General features: G+C 43.0%; 1 protein-coding gene across 1 annotated transcript in view; it reads right to left on the reverse strand.

Moving 5' to 3' along the window:
* Nucleotides 1-1,028: 1,028 nt before the first annotated feature.
* The window catches only part of LOC124555939 (WSC domain-containing protein 1-like), a 197,152-nt gene continuing 175,371 nt past the window's right edge, over nucleotides 1,029-22,809 (reverse strand). The window contains exon 4 of the mRNA XM_047129989.1: nucleotides 1,029-1,289. Within this exon, the coding sequence (XP_046985945.1) occupies nucleotides 1,136-1,289 (154 nt within the window). The 3' untranslated portion in view covers nucleotides 1,029-1,135. The remainder of the gene's footprint in view (nucleotides 1,290-22,809) is intronic.

The following is a 22,809-nucleotide window of genomic DNA, read 5'->3' on the forward strand; positions in this document are numbered from 1 at the left end:
ACATATACAAAACGTGGACGAAACAGGTAGCTTTTTCAGATTATATTTCGTATCTAACCAAGCATCCAGTATTGGATTTATTGCATAATTTTGGTCACAGCCATAGAGTAGTACTGGAGTAACACGATTGATATTTTCATTGTAGCTGATATGCAGCAAGTGTTGGTGTTACCTGGAACCCTTCCCGGATAATGACTACTGCGTGCAATTACTTGTCCTTTAATTTTATTGCTAGTATACAACATTTTGCTGTTGTCTAGTTCGAAAAATAAGCTCTTACATGTTATGAATTGTCATCTACGAGGCCATACATCACGCTGACAGGTTCTCTTAGCTTTTAATTGTTCGTGCCGTTCGTTCTGATTTATTGACTCCATGTCAGAAATGAAACTGAATGAAGCTTCATAGTCTGATGTATTGAAATGCTATTAACATTTCTTATACAAATATCCGTGTTTTCGAATGAAATGTTATTGACATGACACTTTCCTGCTTGGAAAAATTTATACTTTCACTCTCCCATATGTCATTACGGTACAAACATTCAGGTAGACTTTACATGTCATGTGAATATTTCGTATCTGTGCAGTAAGGCAGTTAAAGGTAATACCGGCTCCATAAATTAATTTCATACTACATGGTCGACGTATCTATGAAATGATTAAAGTGTGAATTGCGAGATGTAGTTTGTGATAGCTTTCTTATAATTTCTAGGGCTGTAATATTCGAAAAGAGAACTTAGCACGATCGTCGAAGTCATTAATTTGCCGAAAGATTAGAGCTTACGACTAGTAGCGCAAAATAAGGAAGGAACTATTTCCCTCTAACCTACTTGAGGAACTGCAGCACACTGGATAGTATAAATGGCGGATAACGTAAAAATATTTCCAAAGACAGGAGAGTTTTTAAGCCTTTACTCAGGGTTTCATTTTACTGTATCAAACTTGGTGTAGCACCATGGAGCATCAACGTACATCTATCTACAAATTTAATTCGAGTGTTTTCTTAAAAATAACGTTCTGGAATAAAACGTAGCACCTTGTCAGTGAGCGCTGTAGTAATCACGAACTCTGAACACTTCTTCAGTCCAACGTCACAACCTACAAAATCGTGACCAGACTACTTTTAGCGTGGCTCAGTGAACGTCTGATACATTGTGGTGAAGATTACCAGTGTAAAACTTATACAAATGTGTTGGTATTCTACCCCAACCTCTCTTCTGGATCGTTCGGTCAAGATCATGGATCACCTGGTCCAGAATCTTGTGTAGCTTCTTAGAGAAGGGATCCCTGTAACAAAAGAAAACGAAGATAATGACATGACAAGGAAACAGATAATTTCGCAATGGAATCAACCTACAGGCCAGAGAACTGGAAAAAGACAGCCAAAACAATAGGTGAGATTGATCTTTTTACACTCATCACTGTGTGTAAGGGACGGATAGCCATATCAAATCATTGTTATTTGTGGAAAAGGCGTTCCTCACCCGGAGACTAAAATGCACTATCTGCGATTTTTCTAACCTACATAGCACTTACTGGTCGTGATAGACTAACGCAACCACTTAATTTCATTAACATAATGTGACAAGCATGAATACTCAGACAACTCCCTATTAAGGAAATCTTCTTGTGCAATTCCTACCATTTATAATTCAATAATCCATTGAACAGCCTTCGTATTTTCCTTACCTTTGTTAAGAGTGGAGTTGAACTAATTTACGTTCGTTCGCCATATAGTTGTTACGTACTGTTTGAATACATTACATTCCTTTTCATAATTTGCTTAATGTGTCTATGTAAGATTGTTCTCGAAAGACATCGAGCTTTTGTAGTTTTCACTCATTTCGTGTCTTCTGCGACGTTAAAATTACGTTCAGCCAATATCTGTGTGGTGTGTACAATTTCTTTTTTACGTTTGCCTGCCATCTGGAAGTTACCTGCACACCTCATTGGAAGATAAGTAGTCACTAATTCCTACTTTATTGTTCAAGTGCTGTAATGAAAAATTAATTTCTGTTAGTTGCTTAAACTTTATCATTCTTTCTTACTCTATTTTGGCGTTATTGCCATTTTATAGTACCACTCCGTCTTCAGGCCACAAGTGGCCCATCGGGACCATCCGACCGCCGTATCATCCTCAGTTGAGGATGCGGATAGGAGGGGCGTGTGGTCAGCACACCGCTCTCCTGGACGTTATGATGGTTTTCTTTGACAGGAGCCGCTACTATTCGGTCGAGTAGCTCCTCAATTGGCATCACGAGGCTGAGTGCACCCCGAAAAATGGCATCAGCGCATGGCGGCTGGATGGTCACCCATCCAAGTGCCGACCACGCCCGACAGCGCTTAACTTCGGTGATCTCACGGGACCCGGTGTATCCACTGCGGCAAGGCCGTTGCCATTTTATAGTACAACCTGCAAATATTATATATAGTCTAGATGTCGACAATTAGATAGTTTACATAGAATGTGTACAAAGGAATCCTGACGTTAAGTTATTCGTAATGCATGTACGTACTGGTATTCATTTCTATATACTCTGTGACAAATGCCATCTAATCGACATCTACACTACGTATAAAGACTGAAGGTTGTACTAGAAAATGGCTGTAACGCCGAAATAAGCGTAGAGTACGAAATAATAATAATAATATTTAAGCAGCTAACAGGAATTGGCTATTCACTGAAATTTCGTACTGTGACCTGTATTGGGCTGTAGACTCCACAACGGGGAGATTACTAAAAATATTTTAAATGCGTCAGTTTTTTCTGTTTACTGCTGAAGTATCGTCATGTGTGATAAATATGGATGTTGTCGTACGTTAGGAAGTATGGGGCAAAATGCCAGCACTGGGGATTCGTATTCAATTAGGGGGATTGTAACGGGGATTCCAGTAAAGTATCAGATGAGGCTATACATTATGCAGTCGAGACAATGAGAATCATGGAACAAAGAAGAAATATTTGTGCCCTGAAGGCAGAACGGGAAATGGTGTGTTTTGAATTAGACAACTGAATGGGGAACGAGGAAGTGGGAACTAGGATAAGGTAACAAGTATATAGTGGAGTGAGAATACCTCAGAAATCAAATTTCCGATTTCGGTTAACAATCATTTTTAAGTTCGCATCTGAAACGAGAGAAAAGCGTCAACCAGTTTTTTGAGGAAAGTAGAGTGCAGCTAACTCGTAGGAAAAACATTAGGAGTAGATCAATATAAAAATCTAGTAAATAGGAAGTAGTCTTGCCTCTAGGTCGCACTAACGTAAGGGAAGTAGGCCAAATGCTCCATGAAGAGCTTGGTATAGACTACTGTATCACAAGCATCGTGAGACCTAGTTTCATTGCTAGTGAAGTGACAGAGAACACAGATATTTTGGTGATTCAGTTCACATACTTGTAGTAGGAAGAGCAGGAAGCAACCTGGTTAACAACTTAGAGTATAGTATTAATGGTGTCCTGGAGGAAGTAGGAGAAGCATCACCACACCCACAAGTTGGATTTGTCGAGATTTGCAGAGCCATGATCAGGCCTGGGTTAACACAGCTGTAAGCCATGTAAACAAATAAACAAAGTGTTATATCTTTGCTGTACCTAGTTTTCAGTTCGGTGCTGGGGATACAGAAATCATGGCCTGCACATGAATAGGAGGGGGAGGGGTAAGTTAGATGAGCATCTAGAAGAAAATGTAAAGTGGTGAGAGCACAAGCACACAAGGCAAAGTACCTGTGATTAGGGGGCCAGACTCAGACTATAGACTGATATTCTTGAAAGAAATTATAACGGAACAGGACCATATTAGCAGTCCACAGAAACATAAAATTAGTTTGTTTCACTAGAACATTCTAGAGCTGAAGAACAACATAGATCAGCTTCTTGTATCGCAAGTAGATGTGGAAAATTTTGAAGTGATAGACGTTCTGTGCCTCTCTGAACAACATGTAACCACAGGGATAGCGAAGTTAAATGTGATTGATTGTAGACTGTCACCACTTTCGTATAGAGTAAACATGGGAAAAAGGACTCAAGTTGAACATGCAGAAAAAATTTTGATAAAGTAAAATAATTTTTAAACAAGTTTTATTTGGCAGATCAGTATGTGCTTCTAAGTTGTTACTATTGGAAACATGAAACTATACAAGTCTACAGATCACCTCTAGGCGACTTTCAACTACTTATGAGAAATCTAGATGCTTTATTGAATTACCCTTCAGACAGTATGAAACAGGCAGTAATTTGTGGAGAGTTCCAAGTAGATTTCTTAATAAATTCTGATAGGAAAGATGAATTGGAAAAATTATTTGGTTGTTTCAGTCTGATTTCATTAGTGAACTTTCTGTTCCACTTACAGAAAGGTAGCAGGACACTGACTGATAATATTATTACAGACCTTGCTCAATCTGAAAAAAATTAATGTGTACCACATTGTTAACAGTCTATCTGACCATGATGCACATTTCGTGGAAATAAACAATGTAGCACCTTACAGGTCTGAAGCATTTTCATACAAAGCAATGTGGCTTATTAACGAATAAAGTAGTCGATATTTTAAAAGTAATGTAAAAGAGGTAGTATAGGATGAGGTACATGTAGAAAAATATGGGTAATATTCTATACAATCAACAGTCGTTTATGTCTGTATTTTAAAGCAGCTTTTGCAAGTTAACAAGTAGAACATAAATAACTAGAGAGATTGAAATTTTTACTCTGCAGCGGAGTCTGGACTGATGATGAAACTTCCTGCCGGTTAAAACTGTGTACCGGACGGAGACTCGAGCTCGGGAACGAGGTACTGACAGAAACAAAACGATGAGGGCGGGTCGTGAGTCGTGCTTGGGTAGTTCACGAAAACCAAAGGACCCGAGTTCGAGCCTCGGTGTGGCCTGCCGTTTCATCTGCCAGGAATTTTCAAATGAAGAGATTAAAATCTCATGTATGGGGGAATGGGAGATTTATGTAAAAGAAAGAATAAGTCAGTACCAGAAAATACAGATAATACTGTAATATTTTTCTAGAAAGTTATTAAAATGTCCAGAGATATACGTGCCCTGGTAGAAATTAATAATGTAGATAATAAGATTAAAACTGTTGGGGGTATTGTGAAAAGGGGACAGTGTGAGAGAGTACAAGATATCACAAAAATTAAACTGAATGACGATGTTTGTGACTGATAATTCACAAATATTTGAAACAGTCAGATTCTAACTGTAGCAGCAAAAATGATATTTGATAGGTCAGCTGAAGAAGCATGAGAATACATTAAAAATGTTGTTCCACAAAGCTTCAAGTAACTAGAAGCAGCACCAACATTCTTCACTGATATTAAAAGAACTATAAAAATTCTAAGAAACTAAAACTCACATGCTGTTGATGAAACTTCGAATAGAATTCTGGAAAGTTGGTCTAACTTAATAATTAAAATCCTTAGTGATATATGGCATGCATCACTGGCATGGGGGATTTTTCAGTCAGATTACAATATGTAATTATAAGACATCTTTATAAGAAAGGTGATGAGAAGACTTTAATAATTATCTCGCAAATTTCTTACTGACTCTTTGTCCAAAGGATTCAGAAAAGTAGTAAACTCAACTGTAGTCTCACATTTTAGTAGAAACAGTTTACTTAGTACACCACCGTTTGGATTCCAGAAGGGTTGGTCGACTGAGAAAGCTGCTCACATATTCACCCATCAAATTTTACAAGCGTCAAATAATAAAATACCGCTGTGTGGCACATTTTGCGATCTCTCCAAGGCGTTTAATGGCATCAATGGCTTTGCACATAACTGGTTTGAATCATATTTAACGAACAGAACGGAATAGATTATGCTGAAGAATTCAAACACTATCGGAAGAATAGCAAATTTTAGTGACTGAGGAGAAATCACAAAGAGCGACCCACCAGGTTCAGCTTTTCGTTCACTGCTGTTCCTTATACCGAGTGTCTCTACTGAGCGTCGTCAGGCTCATTTCGTCTGGTGTTTCGGCAGGTATTTGCTATTTAGTTTCTGCATTGTGTAACTGATTTCAGCTCGAGCACTTACTGCTCGTCGCGTCTTTCGTGTGTTTCCCATTACAAATAAAATTATTTTTAAATCGAAATTTTACGTACCTATTTGATAGACCGCTAACAGATTTGTCTAGTCCCATATTTGTTTTATCGATATGTCTTAACAGGGACAATAAAACACGAAGAATATACAGAAATCCAGTAGCGACTCAGTAGCGCTGCATGCAAGGCAGTAGCTGTAAGCGCGAGCCATGGCGGTGCTGTCGCTGTCAGAGCACTTTTATTCTTAGAGTTTTGTTGTTTTTGTTAATATGTATCGATAAAATAAATATCGCACTAGACTGATCTGGAATCGCTCTATTGAATGGGCACCTAAAATTCCGATTTAAAAACCATTTTCTTTGTGTTGGGAAACAGACGCTTTCCGTAGGCACTGGGAGTCACATCGAAGACGTGCTGAGCACTATTTGTTTGGGCTGACTCCACCTACACACTGCAAAAACGAAATTGCAAATATCTGCTGAAACACCAGAGAAAATCTGCCTGACGACTTTTATGAGAGATCCCTGAATATATGTGAATGACCTCCCATTTAACACTCATCAAGCAGAATTGCGTACTTTTAGCAAACATTTGTGGTGTTATAATAAATCCCATTACAGTAAAAGCAAATTAAAATGTCGTTAATGATGTTTTCCGATGAATTATGTTCTTTGAAACTGGACTCTTTCTAAATTTTGAGAAAGCTCATTATATCTATTTCTGCACAACAGTCACAATCATAAGAATAACTGTTCTACCACATACACATGAGTCAGAAAGTGGGATAGATTTCTCCAGATATTCCGGTTTACCCGTTGATGACGCCTTGAACTGGGAGAAGTTTGTTACTGAGCTGCTTATATTCGTACAGTAATGTTCAGGCCATTTTGCTCTTAGTACTATTGATATACTTGGAAAGAAACGAATGAACCGCTTCACATACTGCGCATATTTCCAACTCAGTAATGTCTTTTCTAGGGTAACTCACCACTTATATACAAAAAGTATTTATTGCACAGAAGCGAGCGGTAAGAGCAGTATGTGGTGTTCAGCTGCGCTCACATTTTAGGTACCTCAATTTTAAATGCAGCACTACAATACAAATTTTGATGACTGAAATTCGCCATTAATAATCCATCACAATTTGAGAAGAACGATGATGTCCATACCAACAAAAACATGACTTTAAAGAGACATCATTGAAGCTGTCAGTGACATAGAAAGGAGTTCAATATGGGAGAACAAAAATTTCTGACCATTTGCTGAATAGCGCAAAATGTCTTACAGGCAGGAAAGTAATTTTAAATCTAACTTAAAATCATTTCTGCTAGACAACTCCTTATATTTCATGCATGAATTTCAATTGAAAAGTGGTATACTGCAAGAAAAAATTAAGAAACCAAAATTTTAAATGTAGCTGTATGAGTAGGAAAAGTAACAGTTTCATTAACGATGTAACATATCTTTTAAACTGACGCAATCCACATCATTCTGATAAACAGAATCGTTCGATGATATATGGAACGTGTAACTAACTAACTGCATTGATAGCCTCGTTCCTGAGCACCCAAGAACGAGTCACACAACCAAATAACTGTAACTCTCTGGTAATTTGATTTAGCTGTGTCTGAAAATGCATCGTTGGATCTGCTAACTATATCTTCATTCAGACCTATCGATTCTCTATTTTTATCTCAATGCATTCCATATAATTCTCCGTTCTCTTCTCTAGATGTTTGCTTCGATGATCAGAAATAGATTTACCAATGTGTAGATAAATGCGGTGTAGTCATAAAATTCGTTTGGTTTTTTGTGTTTGGAGGAGCAATTTTTGTTGAAGATTTGAAGGAATTGGTATTCTATTCCAGTGTTTTGCGTATAACTTAATTATGTTTCCTTCGGTTCTGTTTTCAACTGCTCATCATGAGACTTATATCGTTAGTCTGTACAGAGCAACGTGCTTAAACAGTTCTATGTGTGTATGAACAAGATTTGTCTGTAAGTCGTAAGTGAGCCATTATTAGCCCTCAGCAACATCATCCATTTTTAATTCAACGAGGTTATATGAATGTGCCTCATGAGGTGTCGTCGAGTATCGAGAGCGGCGCAAGAAGTATCCACCACCGTAGAGATACTACACAGCGAAGCGGTACCACGAGGCGCCAGTGAGATGCTAGGAAGAAGCCGTGCCTCCCGTAGTTCAGAGGCTCCACTGCCTCGCTTCTGCCCTGACATAGCGTAGCCAGGGGCCAGGAGGGCAGCTCTGTTCCAGGCTGGATCCTGCCCACTTCCAGGAAGTTCCTATCAGAGTAATGTTGTTGCGATACCTACTCGCCGTGCCTCCCGTAGTTCACAGGCGCCACTGCCTCGCTTCTGCCCTGACATAGCGTAGCCAGGGGCCAGGAGGGGAGCTCTGTTCGAGGCTGGATCCTGCCCACTTCCAGGAAGTTCCTATCAGAGTAATGTTGTTGCGATACCTACTCGCCGTGCCTCCCGTAGTTCAGAGGCTCCACTGCCTCGCTTCTGCCCTGACATAGCGTAGCCAGGGGCCAGGAGGGCAGCTCTGTTCCAGGCTGGATCCTGCCCACTTCCAGGAAGTTCCTATCAGAGTAATGTTGTTGCGATACCTACTCGCCGTGCCTCCCGTAGTTCAGAGGCGCCACTGCCTCGCTTCTGCCCTGACATAGCGTAGCCAGGGGCCAGGAGGGCAGCTCTGTTCCAGGCTGGATCCTGCCCACTTCCAGGAAGTTCCTATCAGAGTAATGTTGTTGCGATACCTACTCGCCGTGCCTCCCGTAGTTCAGAGGCTCCACTGCCTCGCTTCTGCCCTGACATAGCGTAGCCAGGGGCCAGGAGGGCAGCTCTGTTCCAGGCTGGATCCTGCCCACTTCCAGGAAGTTCCTATCAGAGTAATGTTGTTGCGATACCTACTCGCCGTGACACAGCCCATGTCAACCGTCGAGGAATAAAGAGACTTCTGTCTCCTGTGAATTGTGCCTACAATCCAGCGCTATCAGAACTGTGTCGACAAGCTGTGTTTTCTTGTGACTGTAGTGAAGCCACAATATGGCTATTCTGAACTTGTATCACTTCACCATTCAGCAGTCGTGGCTCATATAGTATGTTCTGAACCGCAAGTCAACATGTGCAGTTTCATAACTACAGCCGACTCTGGTGAGCAAAGATAAACTCTGTTGTAATTAATAAAGTATTACTTATTCAGAGTGTTATAATTAACTGCATTATTCGTGGCAGTGTCCAAGACGTCGGACACAACAAGTTAAGTGTCGCCGAGGATGCAGCTCGCGATTAGCTCACTGTGGCATTTTGTGTAGCGAACACACTCTTGCTGCAGTGCTATTTTTCTATGTGTGTGTGTGTGTGTGTGTGTGTGTGTGTGTGTGTCGATGGGAGGGTGGGTGGGAGAGAGAGAGAGAGAGAGAGAGAGAGAGAGAGAGAGAGAGAGAGAGAGAGACTCTTCCGGATGTGTCTTTAATGCAAGCTATACAACTGCAGGGACAAAGGACTGAACAACTATTACAAGCACCACAAACAATTGTGGCAGCACCACGACCGTCACCCCAGACTGTAAAATTGGAAGCAACTCAACAAACGGTTCAAGCACCTAAATTCAGAGAGTTTGTGGGTCAAAGTGAAGTCTGGGCTGATTATGTTGTGCAGTTGACTGCACATTTCAGTGCCTACAGAATAACAGGTAACCAGCGTATTTACCATTTTCTCTCCACCGTAAGCTCAGCTGTTCAAATGTTTCAAATGGCTCTGAGCACTAACTGCTGAGGTCATCAGTCCCCTAGAACGTAGGACTACTTAAACCTAACTAACCTAAGGACATCACACACATCCATGCCCGAGGCAGGATTCGAACCTGAGACCGTAGCGGTCGCGCGGTTCCAAACTGTAGCGCCTAGAACCGCTCGACACTCCGGCCGGGAAGCTCAGCTGTATTCCGGTTGGTAGTAAAACTGTTTCCAGATCGCCAACTTCATCAGGTCCCCTACAGTGAGTTAGTTAACAAACTGTCAAATCATTTTAATGCATGTAACAGATGCTCGTGATAAATTTTGCAGACTGAAGCAGCAGCAAGAACAATCGTACAAACAGTGATCAATATAATTTCATGGCCTTAGTAGAAAATGTTTCTTTCAGTGTTCATGTAGCATAAGTTACAGCAACATTATGATGAGAGATACGATAACTCGGAACGTGTCTGATTCCCGTATTCGTGCTACCATAGTAAAGCTTCCAAACTGTGGCCTCAGTACAGTATTGTCAGCTACTGGGTCACAGGACGTTGTCGATATAACTGAGCATGACTTTGAAGTACATGTGATATCTGTTGTCAAGATTAAGACAATTCAGGGGTTTTGCTCATCCTGTCCCTTATGCATTATGGGACCAGGCTGCCGAATGTCAGACCTCTTTCCAGCAGCTGAAAGGGGCACTGCTAAGTGATCGGTATTTATCCATTTCGAGCCCAGCTAGGCTTTCGTTTTTGCAGTAGATGGCTCATCTTATGACATTGGTGTTGTGTTGTCGCATCAAGTGGACTCGAATGACAGGCCAACTGCATTTGCGTCAAAGGCATAGACCAAGGCTCAATGCAACCACAGTCAACAGGAAAAGGAGGTGTTGGTTATCATTTATGGGGTCACATACTACCATCAGTACCTCTACAGACGCCAATTTTCTCTAGTTACGGACCACAGACCACTGAAGGCTCTGTTCAGGTCCTTCCAGCTTGTCCCAGCACGTACAATGCAGAAGTTTAATGGTGGGCCCTTGTCTTACCGAGTTACCAGTACTAGGTGGCATTTCGGCCGAGTTCCAAATATTCGAACGCCGACCTCCCATCTACATCTACATCTACATGACTACTCTACAATTCACATTTAAGTGCTTGGCAGAGGGTTAATCGAACCACAATCAAACTATCTCTCTACCATTCCACTCCCGAACAGCGCGCGGGAAAAACGAACTCCTAAACCTTTCTGTTCGAGCTCTGATTTCTCTTATTTCATTTTGATGATCATTCCTACCTATGTAGGTTGGGCTCAACAAAATATTTTCGCATTCGGAAGAGAAAGTTGGCGACTGAAGTTTCGTAAATAGATCTCGCCGCGACGATAAACGTCGTTGCTTTAATGACTTCCATCCCAACTCGCGTATCATATCTGCCACACTCTCTCCCCTTTTATGTGATAATACAAAACGAGCTGCCCTTTTTTGCACCCTTTCGATGTCCTCCGTCAGTCCCACCTGGTAAGGATCCCACACCGCGCAGCAATATTCTAACAGAGGACGAACGAGTGTAGCGTAAGCTGTATCTTTAGTGGACTTGTTGCATCTTCTAAGTGTCCTGCCAATGAAACGCAACCTTTGGCTCGCCTTTCCCACAATATTATCTATGTGGTCTTTCCAACCGAAGTTGTTCGTAATTTTAACACCCAGGTACTTAGTTGAATTGACAGCCTTGAGAATTGTACTATTTATCGAGTAATCGAATTCTAACGGATTTCTTTTGGAACTCATGTGGATCACCTCACACTTTTCGTTATTTAGCGTCAACTGCCACCTGCCACACCATACAGCAATATTTTCTAAATCGCTTTGCAACTGATACTGGTCTTCGGATGACCTTACTAGACGGCAAATTACAGCATCATCTGCGAACAACCTAAGAGAACTGCTCAGATTGTCACCCAGGTCATTTATATAGATCAGGAACAGCAGAGGTCCCAGGACGCTTCCCTGGGGAACACCTGATATCACTTCAGTTTTACTCGATGATTTGCCGTCTATTACTACGAACTGCGACCTTCCTGACAGGAAATCACGAATCCAGTCACACAACTGAGACGATACCCCATAGGCCCGCAGCTTAATTAGAAGTCGCTTGTGAGGAACGGTGTCAAAAGATTTCCGGAAATCTAGAAATACGGAATCAACTTGAGATCCCCTGTCGATAGCGGCCATTACTTCGTGCGAATAAAGAGCTAGCTGCGTTGCACAAGAACGATGTTTTGTGAAACCATGCTGATTACGTATCAATAGATCGTTCCCTTCGAGGTGATTCATAATGTTTGAATACAGTATATGCTCCAAAACCCTACTGCAAACCGATGTCAATGATATAGGTCTGTAGTTCGATGGATTACTCCTAATACCCTTCTTAAACACTGGTGCTACCTGCGCAATTTTCCAATCTCTAGGTGCAGATCTATCGGTGAGCGAGCGGTTGTATATGATTGCTAAGTAGGGAGCTATTGTGTCAGTGTAATCTGAAAGGAACTTAATCGGTATACAATCTGGACCTGAAGACTTGCCCGTACCAAGCGATTTGAGTTGCTTCGCAACCCCTAAGGTATCTACTTCTAAGAAACTCATGCTAGCAGCTGTTCGTGTTTCAAATTCTGGAATATTCCATTCGTCTTCCCTGGTGAAGGAATTCCGGAAAACTGCGTTCAATATCTCCGCTTTAGCGGCACAGTCGTCGGTAACAGTACCATCGGCACTGCGCAGCGAAGGTACTGACTGCGTCTTGCCGCTTGTGTACTTTACATGCGACCAGAATTTCTTCGGATTTTCTACCAAATTTCGAGACAATGTTTCGTTGTGGAACCTATTAAAGACATCTCGCATTGAAGTCCGTGGAAAATTTCGCACGTCTGTAAATTTTAGCCAATCTTCGGGATTTCGCGTTCTTCTGGACTTCGCATGCTTTTTCCGTTGCCTCTGCAACAGCGTTCGGACCTGTTTTGTGTACCATGGGGGATCAGTTCCATCTTTTACCAATTTATGAGGTATGAATCTCTCAATTGCTGTTGCTACTATATCTTTGAATTTGAGCCACATCTCGTCTACATTTGCACAGTCATATCGGAAGGAATGGAGATTGTCTCTTAGGAAGGCTTCTAGTGACACTTTATCCGCTTTTTTAAATAAAATTATTTTGCGTTTGTTTCTGGTGGATTTGGAAGAAACGGCATTGAGCCTAGCTACAACGACCTTGTGATCACTAATCCCTGTATCAGTCATGATGCTCTCTATCAGCTCTGGATTGTTTGTGGCTAAGAGGTCAAGTGTGTTTTCGCAACCATTTACCATTCGCGTGGGTTCGTGGATTAACTGCTCGAAATAATTTTCGGAGAAAGCATTTAGGACAATCTCGGAAGATGTTTTCTGCCTACCACCGGTTTTGAACAAGTATTTTTGCCAACATATCGAGGGAAGGTTGAAGTCCCCACCAACTATAACCGTATGAGTGGGGTATTTATTTGTTACGAGACTCAAATTTTCTCTGAACTGTTCAGCAACTATATCATCGGAGTCTGTGGGTCGGTAGAAGGAGCCAATTATTAACTTAGTTCGGCTGTATAACCGCTACCCATACCAATTCGCACGGAGTATCTACTTCGACTTCACTACAAGATAAACCACTATTGACAGGTTCAAAATGGTTCAAATGGCTCTGAGCACTATGGGACTCAACTGCTGAGGTCATTAGTCCCCTAGAACTTAGAACTAGTTAAACCTAACTAACCTAAGGACATCACAAACATCCATGCCCGGGGCAGGATTCGAACCTGCGACCGTAGCGGTCTTGCGGTTCCAGACTGCAGCGCCTTTAACCGCACGGCCACTTCGGCCGGCCCACTATTGACAGATACAAACACTCCACGACCAATTCTGCCTAATCTATCTTTCCTGAACACCGTCTGAGACTTCCATCGAGGCTTCAATTTGGCTCTGATGCTGCATTTGATTCTTCCAAGGACTCATGTTATCACACTGATTCAGACGAAATCCGGCTTTTGGAAGATTTTCCGGTCACACTCCGCTGTGTGGCGCAGGAGATAACATCATACTCGGCGTTACAGATGATGTTCGAGTTTGTCCACCAAGGGTGTCCACAGAGTTTCAAGGAGATCCATCACCTGGTGGTACGTAACTGCTTTGCTCATTGGCGTGTCATATCTGTACAGATGAGTGTCCTTCTGATGTACACTGAAAGTGGCGATGCAAGAGTCATGGTACCTCCGTCCCTCTAGCAGGAAGTGCTTTGGTTGTTGCACCATTGGGGTATTGTCTGTACCAAGCAATTGGTATGGCGCCATTGTACATTGCCAGCAATGGATGCACAAATAGAGACCATGACTTCACAGTGTGCAATGTGTGCAGAGTATCAATCTGCTCCCCGACAGAGGGACTTTGAATGGCCACATCCTGATGGACCTTGCCAACGCCTGTACATGGATTTTGCCAGTCCATATTGAAACATACACTGGATAGTGTCTGTCAGTTCACACAGAAAATTTCCCTTCGTTGTTCCAATGAAGGCTACCACGTCACTCAGAACAGTATCGGCTCTTACGTTGATCTTCTGCGTTACCTGAGGTGATAGTGTCAGATAATGGGCCACAGCTCACGTCTCGGGAGTTTGAACTGTTCTGTGCAGGCAACGGTATTGAACATGTCCTTATAGCGCCCAGTCATACAAAGTTGAATGGTGAAGCCATACGAATTGTAATGACCTTCAAATCATAGATGGGTAAGCAGCAAGCCATCCACAAATGGGACGAAGCTTTGAAAGTTGTTCTGTCGTCGTTTCACTCCCTGTTCTGTCGTCGTTTAAATCAGTAAGTGGCTCGAAACAGCATATCCAGACACTACGGGATGATGATGGCATTGAAACAGAGGATGACTCGCGTAAAGCTGAAATACTAAACACCTTTTTCCAAAGCTGTTTCACAGAGGAAGACCGCACTGCAGTTCCTTCTTTAAATCCTCGCACAAACGAAAAAATGGCTGACATCGAAATAAGTGTCCAAGGAATAGAAAAGCAACTGGAATCACTCAATAGAGGAAAGTCCACTGGACCTGACGGGATACCAATTCGATTCTACACAGAGTACGCGAAAGAACTTGCCCCCCTTCTAACAGCCGTGTACCGCAAGTCTCTAGAGGAACGGAGGGTTCCAAATGATTGGAAAAGAGCACAGATAGTCCCAGTCTTCAAGAAGGGTCGTCGAGCAGATGCGCAAAACTATAGACCTATATCTCTTACGTCGATCTCTTGTAGAATTTTAGAACATGTTTTTTGCTCGAGTATCATGTCATTTCTGGAAACCCAGAATCTACTATGTAGGAATCAACATGGATTCCGGAAACAGCGATCGTGTGAGACCCAACTCGCCTTATTTGTTCATGAGACCCAGAAAATATTAGATACAGGCTCCCAGGTAGATGCTATTTTTCTTGACTTCCGGAAGGCGTTCGATACAGTTCCGCACTGTCGCCTGATAAACAAAGTAAGAGCCTACGGAATATCAGACCAGCTGTGTGGCTGGATTGAAGAGTTTTTAGCAAACAGAACACAGCATGTTGTTATCAATGGAGAGACGTCTACAGACGTTAAAGTAACCTCTGGCGTGCCACAGGGGAGTGTTATGGGACCATTGCTTTTCACAATATATATAAATGACTTAGTAGATAGTGTCGGAAGTTCCATGCGGCTTTTCGCGGATGATGCTGTAGTATACAGAGAAGTTGCTGCATTAGAAAATTGTAGCGAAATACAGGAAGATCTGCAGCGGATAGGCACTTGGTGCAGGGAGTGGCAACTGACCCTTAACATAGACAAATGTAATGTATTGCGAATACATAGAAAGAAGGATCCTTTATTGTATGATTATATGATAGCGGAACAAACACTGGTAGCAGTTACTTCTGTAAAATATCTGGGAGTATGCGTACGGAACGATTTGAAGTGGAATGATCATATAAAACTAATTGTTGGTAAGGCGGGTACCAGGTTGAGATTCATTGGGAGAGTGCTTAGAAAATGTAGTCCATCAACAAAGGAGGTGGCTTACAAAACACTCGTTCGACCTATACTTGAGTATTGCTCATCAGTGTGGGATCCGTACCAGGTCGGGTTGACGGAGGAGATAGAGAAGATCCAAAGAAGAGCGGCGCGTTTCGTCACTGGGTTATTTGGTAACCGTGATAGCGTTACGGAGATGTTTAATAAACTCAAGTGGCAGACTCTGCAAGAGAGGCGCTCTGCATCGCGGTGTAGCTTGCTCGCCAGGTTTCGAGAGGGTGCGTTTCTGGATGAGGTATCGAATATATTGCTTCCCCCTACTTATACTTCCCGAGGAGATCACGAATGTAAAATTAGAGAGATTAGAGCGCGCACGGAGGCTTTCAGACAGTCGTTCTTCCCGCGAACCATACGCGACTGGAACAGGAAAGGGAGGTAATGACAGTGGCACGTAAAGTGCCCTCCGCCACACACCGTTGGGTGGCTTGCGGAGTATCAATGTAGATGTAGATGTAGATGCCCAAAGATGGGAAGTGGCCAGCGGAGCGCCTGGATGGTCGACGCCATAGGACTCTGCTCCATTTGCTACAGCTGCTTCAGAGACCTTATGTCCCTCTATCTGAGTGACAGTGTTGGCTTCAGCAGCCAGTGTTCTTTTGTGAGTTTGACAGGAGTCACAGATGGGAACAGGATGTGATGTAGGTGGAATGGGACAGCACCTCAGACATCATCCATGATCCGACGGGTTTTCACAGGCGGCATTGGAACTGGCTTCGACCAATCCACTACAGAGATTCTGCTGCCCCCATTTTGTTCACAGATGCAGCTTGCAGCTAGGGCATGTGGCAGCCACCATCACAATCACAGACGTGGCCTCCGGCAGCATGGTCGCCTCCGCAGTGGGAGACACTAATGGACGTCGACCTGGTGCCAAAGCGTTGCAGTCATGCTGGCAGATCGTGACGCAGCCAGCAACAGGTTCGCACCCAGTCGCCTGGCTGGACGCCAAAGAGGACCCAGACGTCGACTTCAGCGGCCTGCCTGTCATATTTTCTGCCTCTGTTACTACCTCCACTGATGCGCACCCAGTTGTTGGTTTTCTGGTCGGCGTTTTCAGACACGCACAGGGTGGATACCTGGGTGTGGATGGGTGCTTGGTGTCGATTGAAGTTTTGGCACCTACCTCCTTAACTGTGTTGGCACTTCATCCCCGTCCCCGCTGTTATGCCCATCTCCATACTCAGCACCGCGGCAGATGTGTGGGGGCGGGGAAATGGGGAGAGGGAGGTATAAGGTGTCTTCGAGCATCGAGAGTGGTGCAAGAAGTAACGACCACCCCTGAGATACTACACACCATAGTGGTGTTATGAGGCGCCAATGAGATGCTAGGAAGAAACCGTGCCTCCTGTAGTTTCGAGGCGCCACCGCCGAGATTCTGCCCTGAAACAGCGTAGCCAGAGGCCAGCAGGGCAGTTCTGTTCGAGGCTAGGTCCTGGACACTTCCAAGAAGCTCCTCTCGAAGTAATGTCGCGCTACCTACTCGCTGTAACACAGCCTGTGTTAACCACTAAGGAGTAAAGAGACTTACATCTCCTGTGAACCGTGCCTCCGCGCCAATGCTTTCAGAACTGTCATCAAACTATGTTTTCTAGTGACTGTAGTGAAGCCACAGTACGACCATCCTGAACTTGCATCGATTCGCCACTCAGTAGTCGTGGCTCATTTAGTGTGTTCTGGTCCGAAAGTCCAAGTGTGCAGTTTCATAGCTACAGCCGAGCCTGGCGAGCAAAGATTAGTCTGTTGTAATTAATAGAGTATTACTTATTCAGAGTGTTCTAATCATCCGTGTTATTACTAGCTATCTCAGTGTCCAAACACTCGGACACAACATCTCAAAATATAATACGTCTGTTGGTTCGAATGGGGTAGTAAGTGCATCTCTCTTCATTTACTGCGTCTAAGGTGATGATAAAGCTAGTGTTCTTTTTTATTTTTATTTTTCGTTGTTATTACTACAGTCTGTGATGTCTGTGTGTTGAAGTTGTGTATTAACTGATGCTGTAGTGTTTGTAATTTGTTTGTGAAGCAATTGGTGTAAAGTTTGGAGGGAAACCATATCCTGTTTAACTGTGTAAAAGTAGATATTGCCATCCCTGACAATTAGGTATTTAAGCTTTACCAGATACTGTCCAGTTAAATTATTAGAAAACTTAGTTTGGCGATCCACATTGAGGCACGTCTTAGCACACCCTATATTGAGAAGTAGACACTAGAATCGAAATCTGAAATACAGATAGCATCTTGCAAATATATTGTAATTTCAGATAAGGGGATCCATTCGGAGTCATTTGCAAGTGCAGTACAATTTTTTCAATCAAAAGTTTTGGAAAAAAGTTTGTAATTGAGTTCACTTTTGTTAGTACATGTTTGGGAGCCGTCACATCTATCTCATCAAATGATCAGCTGGTGAAGCCACTAGCAATGCCTCTATATATAAGATGACAAATGCTGGCAGATAGGGATTTGCTTTAAAAAAATTCCCTGCTAGGACACCATGGTTACTAAAAGCTACATTAAATTCTATATTATTCATTGCACAATTTACTGCAGAATCTGCTGCAGAGATAAATACACTTCCTTATAAAACAGTGGAATGGCATTAAATCATGTGCCTTAAATTAGTTTTCCTGCAAGTTAACTACTAATACATGTGTGCATATATAACGTTTCTCTGAAACCAGTTCCTGTTCATTTTATGACGAGCATGATAACTTGCATGTAAATACGAGCTCAGATTGTGGTTTTATGAATTATAATAAAGGGAATTGGCCCAGTTCCTTATATATCTACAATAATGATTGTGAAATTCTAGAATCATAGGAGAACCAGAATAGGAAGTTCTATCAATGTCAAAAACAGATCATAAAATAAAATATAAATATCCACAATATGCCTCCACAGAAGGGTCATACAGATGTTTCATTCATCTTAAATATTTCCGGTTTCGTTTATGATATCATAGTAGGAAGGAAACACCAATTTTGGGATAGATTTGACGTTTTGGTTTTGGTTGCCTACGTACAAGGTCATGTAGTCACACCCCACCTCCATTCTAAGCCAAACCCACTAAAATGAAATAACTAGTGATTATGTAGCTCCAGCGCTACAGTCTTAGCAATGCATCCAAATGTATCCTAATCAGATCTACTATTTATCAAAAGTGCATAAAGATATTGACAATAATGGTGTAACTTACAGTATATCCACATCCAAAAACTCTGTAATATTTGTGAAAAATATGGAAAAAGTGTGTATGTCAAATATTGTACCTAAAATTATGCCTCATCAGTAAATTTCATCTCACATGTCGTCACACATCAAGAATATGTAAAATATATAACTTACAATTTTCCCAAATATGTGCTGCTTATCAAAAATACATACGAACTTAAAATTCGGCCCTGTCTGTAAATTTCATCAACCCTGCCCCACACACGTGTATACACATTCAGATTTTATAATCATAGCTAACTAATTTAGTGAGGCAATCACATTTACAACACCTTAAGCCATGCCACCTCTCCCATTTTCTGTTTTATATGTGGGAAATACGCTAATCAGAGAGCTTCCTATGTCAAGGATGGGAAAGAAACATTATACCATTCGCATGTAGTGGTGATGGTAACTGTGTAATGCAGTGCATGTTCTTTGCTTGGCTGGATGCAGGCAAGTACTAACTCAGACAGCTAGGCAATGGAAGAAGGAAATTTCCATTTTTCAACGTTACTTGGAACAGCTGGCTGCAAAAGTGCCATTTTGTTCAAACTAACTTACTAACTTGACGGTATTGTCGTCTCACGTCGTATACCACAGGAACATATTGCCAATTCGAGTATCTTTTTTGAGTGTTGTCAGAAGCAGGGCTCCAGTGTCGCCTAGAAAAGTATGACTTTTTTCAAACTGAACTACAATGCTTAGGTCATGTTATAATCAGTCAGGGTGTGCACCCCCTCCATTCTGATATGCTTATAATCCGTGACCTCCTGTACCTCGCGACGTACCTGAACTGCAGTCAGTACTAGGCAAGATGACATAATACATTCGGTTCATACCTAATGTCGCTCAGATCGCTGCTCCATTTCATCGTTTACGTTGTAAAAATGTTCTTTTTGTGTGGACTACAGATTGTCAAGACGCATTTCAGAAACTCAGAAATGCTTTTCTTAGTGACAGATGATAAGTACATTTTGACCCTGCCAAACCAATAGTTTCGCAAGTCCACGCATCTTCCTACGGAATCGGCGCTGTGCTTTCACACAAAATTAGTGCTGAAGACACACCTATTGCTTTTGCCTCGAAGTTGATCGATCAAACTCAGTGCAGTTCTTCTCAAACAGAAAAAGACGCTCTCGCTATTGTGTTTGGTTCAAATGGCTCTGAGCACTATGAGACATAACATCTAAGGACATCAGCCCCCTAGAACTTAGAACTACTTAAACCTAAGTAACCTAAGCACATCACACACATCTATGCACGAGGCAGGATTCTAACCTGCGACCGTAGCAGATTGTGTTTGGTGTGACAAAATTTCATCATTATTTGTATGGTCGCAAGTTCTATTTAGTGACAGATCACAAGCCTTTGCAGTCCTTGTTTCATCCGTCAAAGCTGGTGCCTACATGCACTGCTCAAAAATTGCAACGCTGGGCGTTGTTGCATTCGCAGTGTCAGTATGAAATTGTGTACGAACCTAGGCAAAGCATGGCAGTGCAGATGCCCTATCTCACCTTCCGATTGGCCCAGACTCTGATTTGGTGCATCTGCCGTATCTTGTTGCCAAATCGATGCGCAGGACTCTGACTTGCTGGAACTTTTCCCTTGCACTACAGAAAAATTCTACAGGCCACGGGAGCAGACCCTGATGCATTACATTCGCCAGTCTTGGCCTAGTTCGTTGAACAGTATCCAGAATTCAGTTGTGCACCGACATTTAGCACATCGGCATAAACTTTCAGTTCAACAGGGTGTGATTCAAGTTCAAAATGACAATGGACAATCTCGTGTGCTTACACCCAAAGTGTTGCAAAACGATATGTTGCGATTGTTCCATCAAGGATATTGGGCAATTGTTCGCACTAAGCAGTAAGCGCGACGGCGCTGTACTTGGCAGGGCATGAACGCACATTCAACAGATGACGTCACAGTGTCGCGCATGCGCGGAAAACCAATCCACTCCTCCACAGACATTCGCAGCTTAAAGACTCAATCGCCATGGCAACGAGTGCACATTGACTTTGCAGGACCATTTTGGAACACTCGTTGGTTCATAGTGGTAGACTCTTCTAGCGAGTTCCCATTTGCGGTGTATATGGCTTCTATCACATCACGTTGCAGCATTCAAGCGTTGTCCTCTATGTTTTGCATAGAAGATTTGCCAGAAGTACTTGTGTGGGACACAGGACCACAGTTCACTTCACGTGATTTTGAACAGTTTTGTGAACGAAATGACATTCTTCATCTAACAAGTGCTCTGTATCATCCCAGTCAAATGGAGAAGCAGAACGCTTCGTACGCACTTTTAAATAACAGATGGCAAAGTTTCGCACCAGCCACTCTCTGGAATAGGCACTGCAACTCTTTCTCGCATCCTATCGCTCCGACCCACGGACCATCACCGGCGGAACTTCTGCATGGCCGCCGCCATCGGAAGCTGGTACACTTGCTACACCCACCGCAGCGTCCAGCGCCGCCAATGGTCCGCAAATACCGCTTTGCGCCGTGCGAACTTTTTTGTTTCACGGTTTATGGCAACTATGGGTGCTGGGAAAGAGACGTGATCCAGGAACGCATTGGCTCTTCTACGTATTTGATAGCAGGTTCCGATGGTTTTCAGTGCCGCCACCAGAACCAAATTCGTACGTGTCATTTCCCCCGTGATTCTGCTGCTTTTCTTCCACCCAGATTCACGGCCTCACGGGACCCCGCGGCCTTCGCAGACTCCCGCTGGTGCCACCAGGGCGCCCTAGGAGGAGCGGATGGAATATATGCCCCCGCAGTCGCCGTTCGCCGACCCAATGGACCTGGACCCCGCCATCGCCACCGCCGGGCATGGATGTGTGTGATGTCCTTAGGTTGGTTAGGTTTAAGTGGTTCTAAGTTCTAGTGGACTGATGACCACAGATATTAAGTCCCATAGTGCTCAGAGCCATTTGATCAGTTACATCAGTATCTACCATTTCGGTGTTCGCACGGTGAGAGCAAGTTTTGCATCCTTGTTGTCGTTGTAGTGTCCTTGTCGACACTATTGAGTCTTGTCCCATAGGAATCAAGGGCCAGGATGTTGTTTAGTGGGCGGCATCCTCTTTCTACAACATAACTGAACACATGTATTAACAGGATTCTTTATTTACTTTAACAGAAAGCTACTTATCTTAAGAGGGTCCATGTGTTGTGCTACAAGCTCTTCCTAATAGTCCACGTTAGCCCCATTGCTAGTGAAGTACAAGTCCCGCTAAGCGATCAATGACAGACGCCAAACTAGGATGCGAGTTAGTGCCCAGTGACTGAGCTAGTAACTGAGCTAGAAATTGAGACTGAGACTAAATGACTCGACTCCTGAGGCTAACGACTGGGCCCTCCGGTCAGCGTCGGCGATCTAAATACTGGCAGTCGAGAGGGCGTTGGCGGCTTGTTACTTGCGAGTACCTGGACCCCGCCATCACCACCGCCGTCGCTGTCATCGTCCCACGACACATTCTAGGGCCTGGATGTGTGTGCTGGCAGCAGTCTTCCGGGGTATGTTCCTGTTGCCTTACATGCCAGATGGTAGGGTACGGTTGGGAGTAAGCCATCCTCCATAGTCACGGCTCTCGGCTCATCTCTACGACCAGCGTCCTGCCTCCCGCCCCGCTCT

This window comes from Schistocerca americana, chromosome X, assembly GCF_021461395.2.
Source record: "Schistocerca americana isolate TAMUIC-IGC-003095 chromosome X, iqSchAmer2.1, whole genome shotgun sequence".
NCBI classification, from domain to species: domain Eukaryota; kingdom Metazoa; phylum Arthropoda; class Insecta; order Orthoptera; family Acrididae; genus Schistocerca; species Schistocerca americana.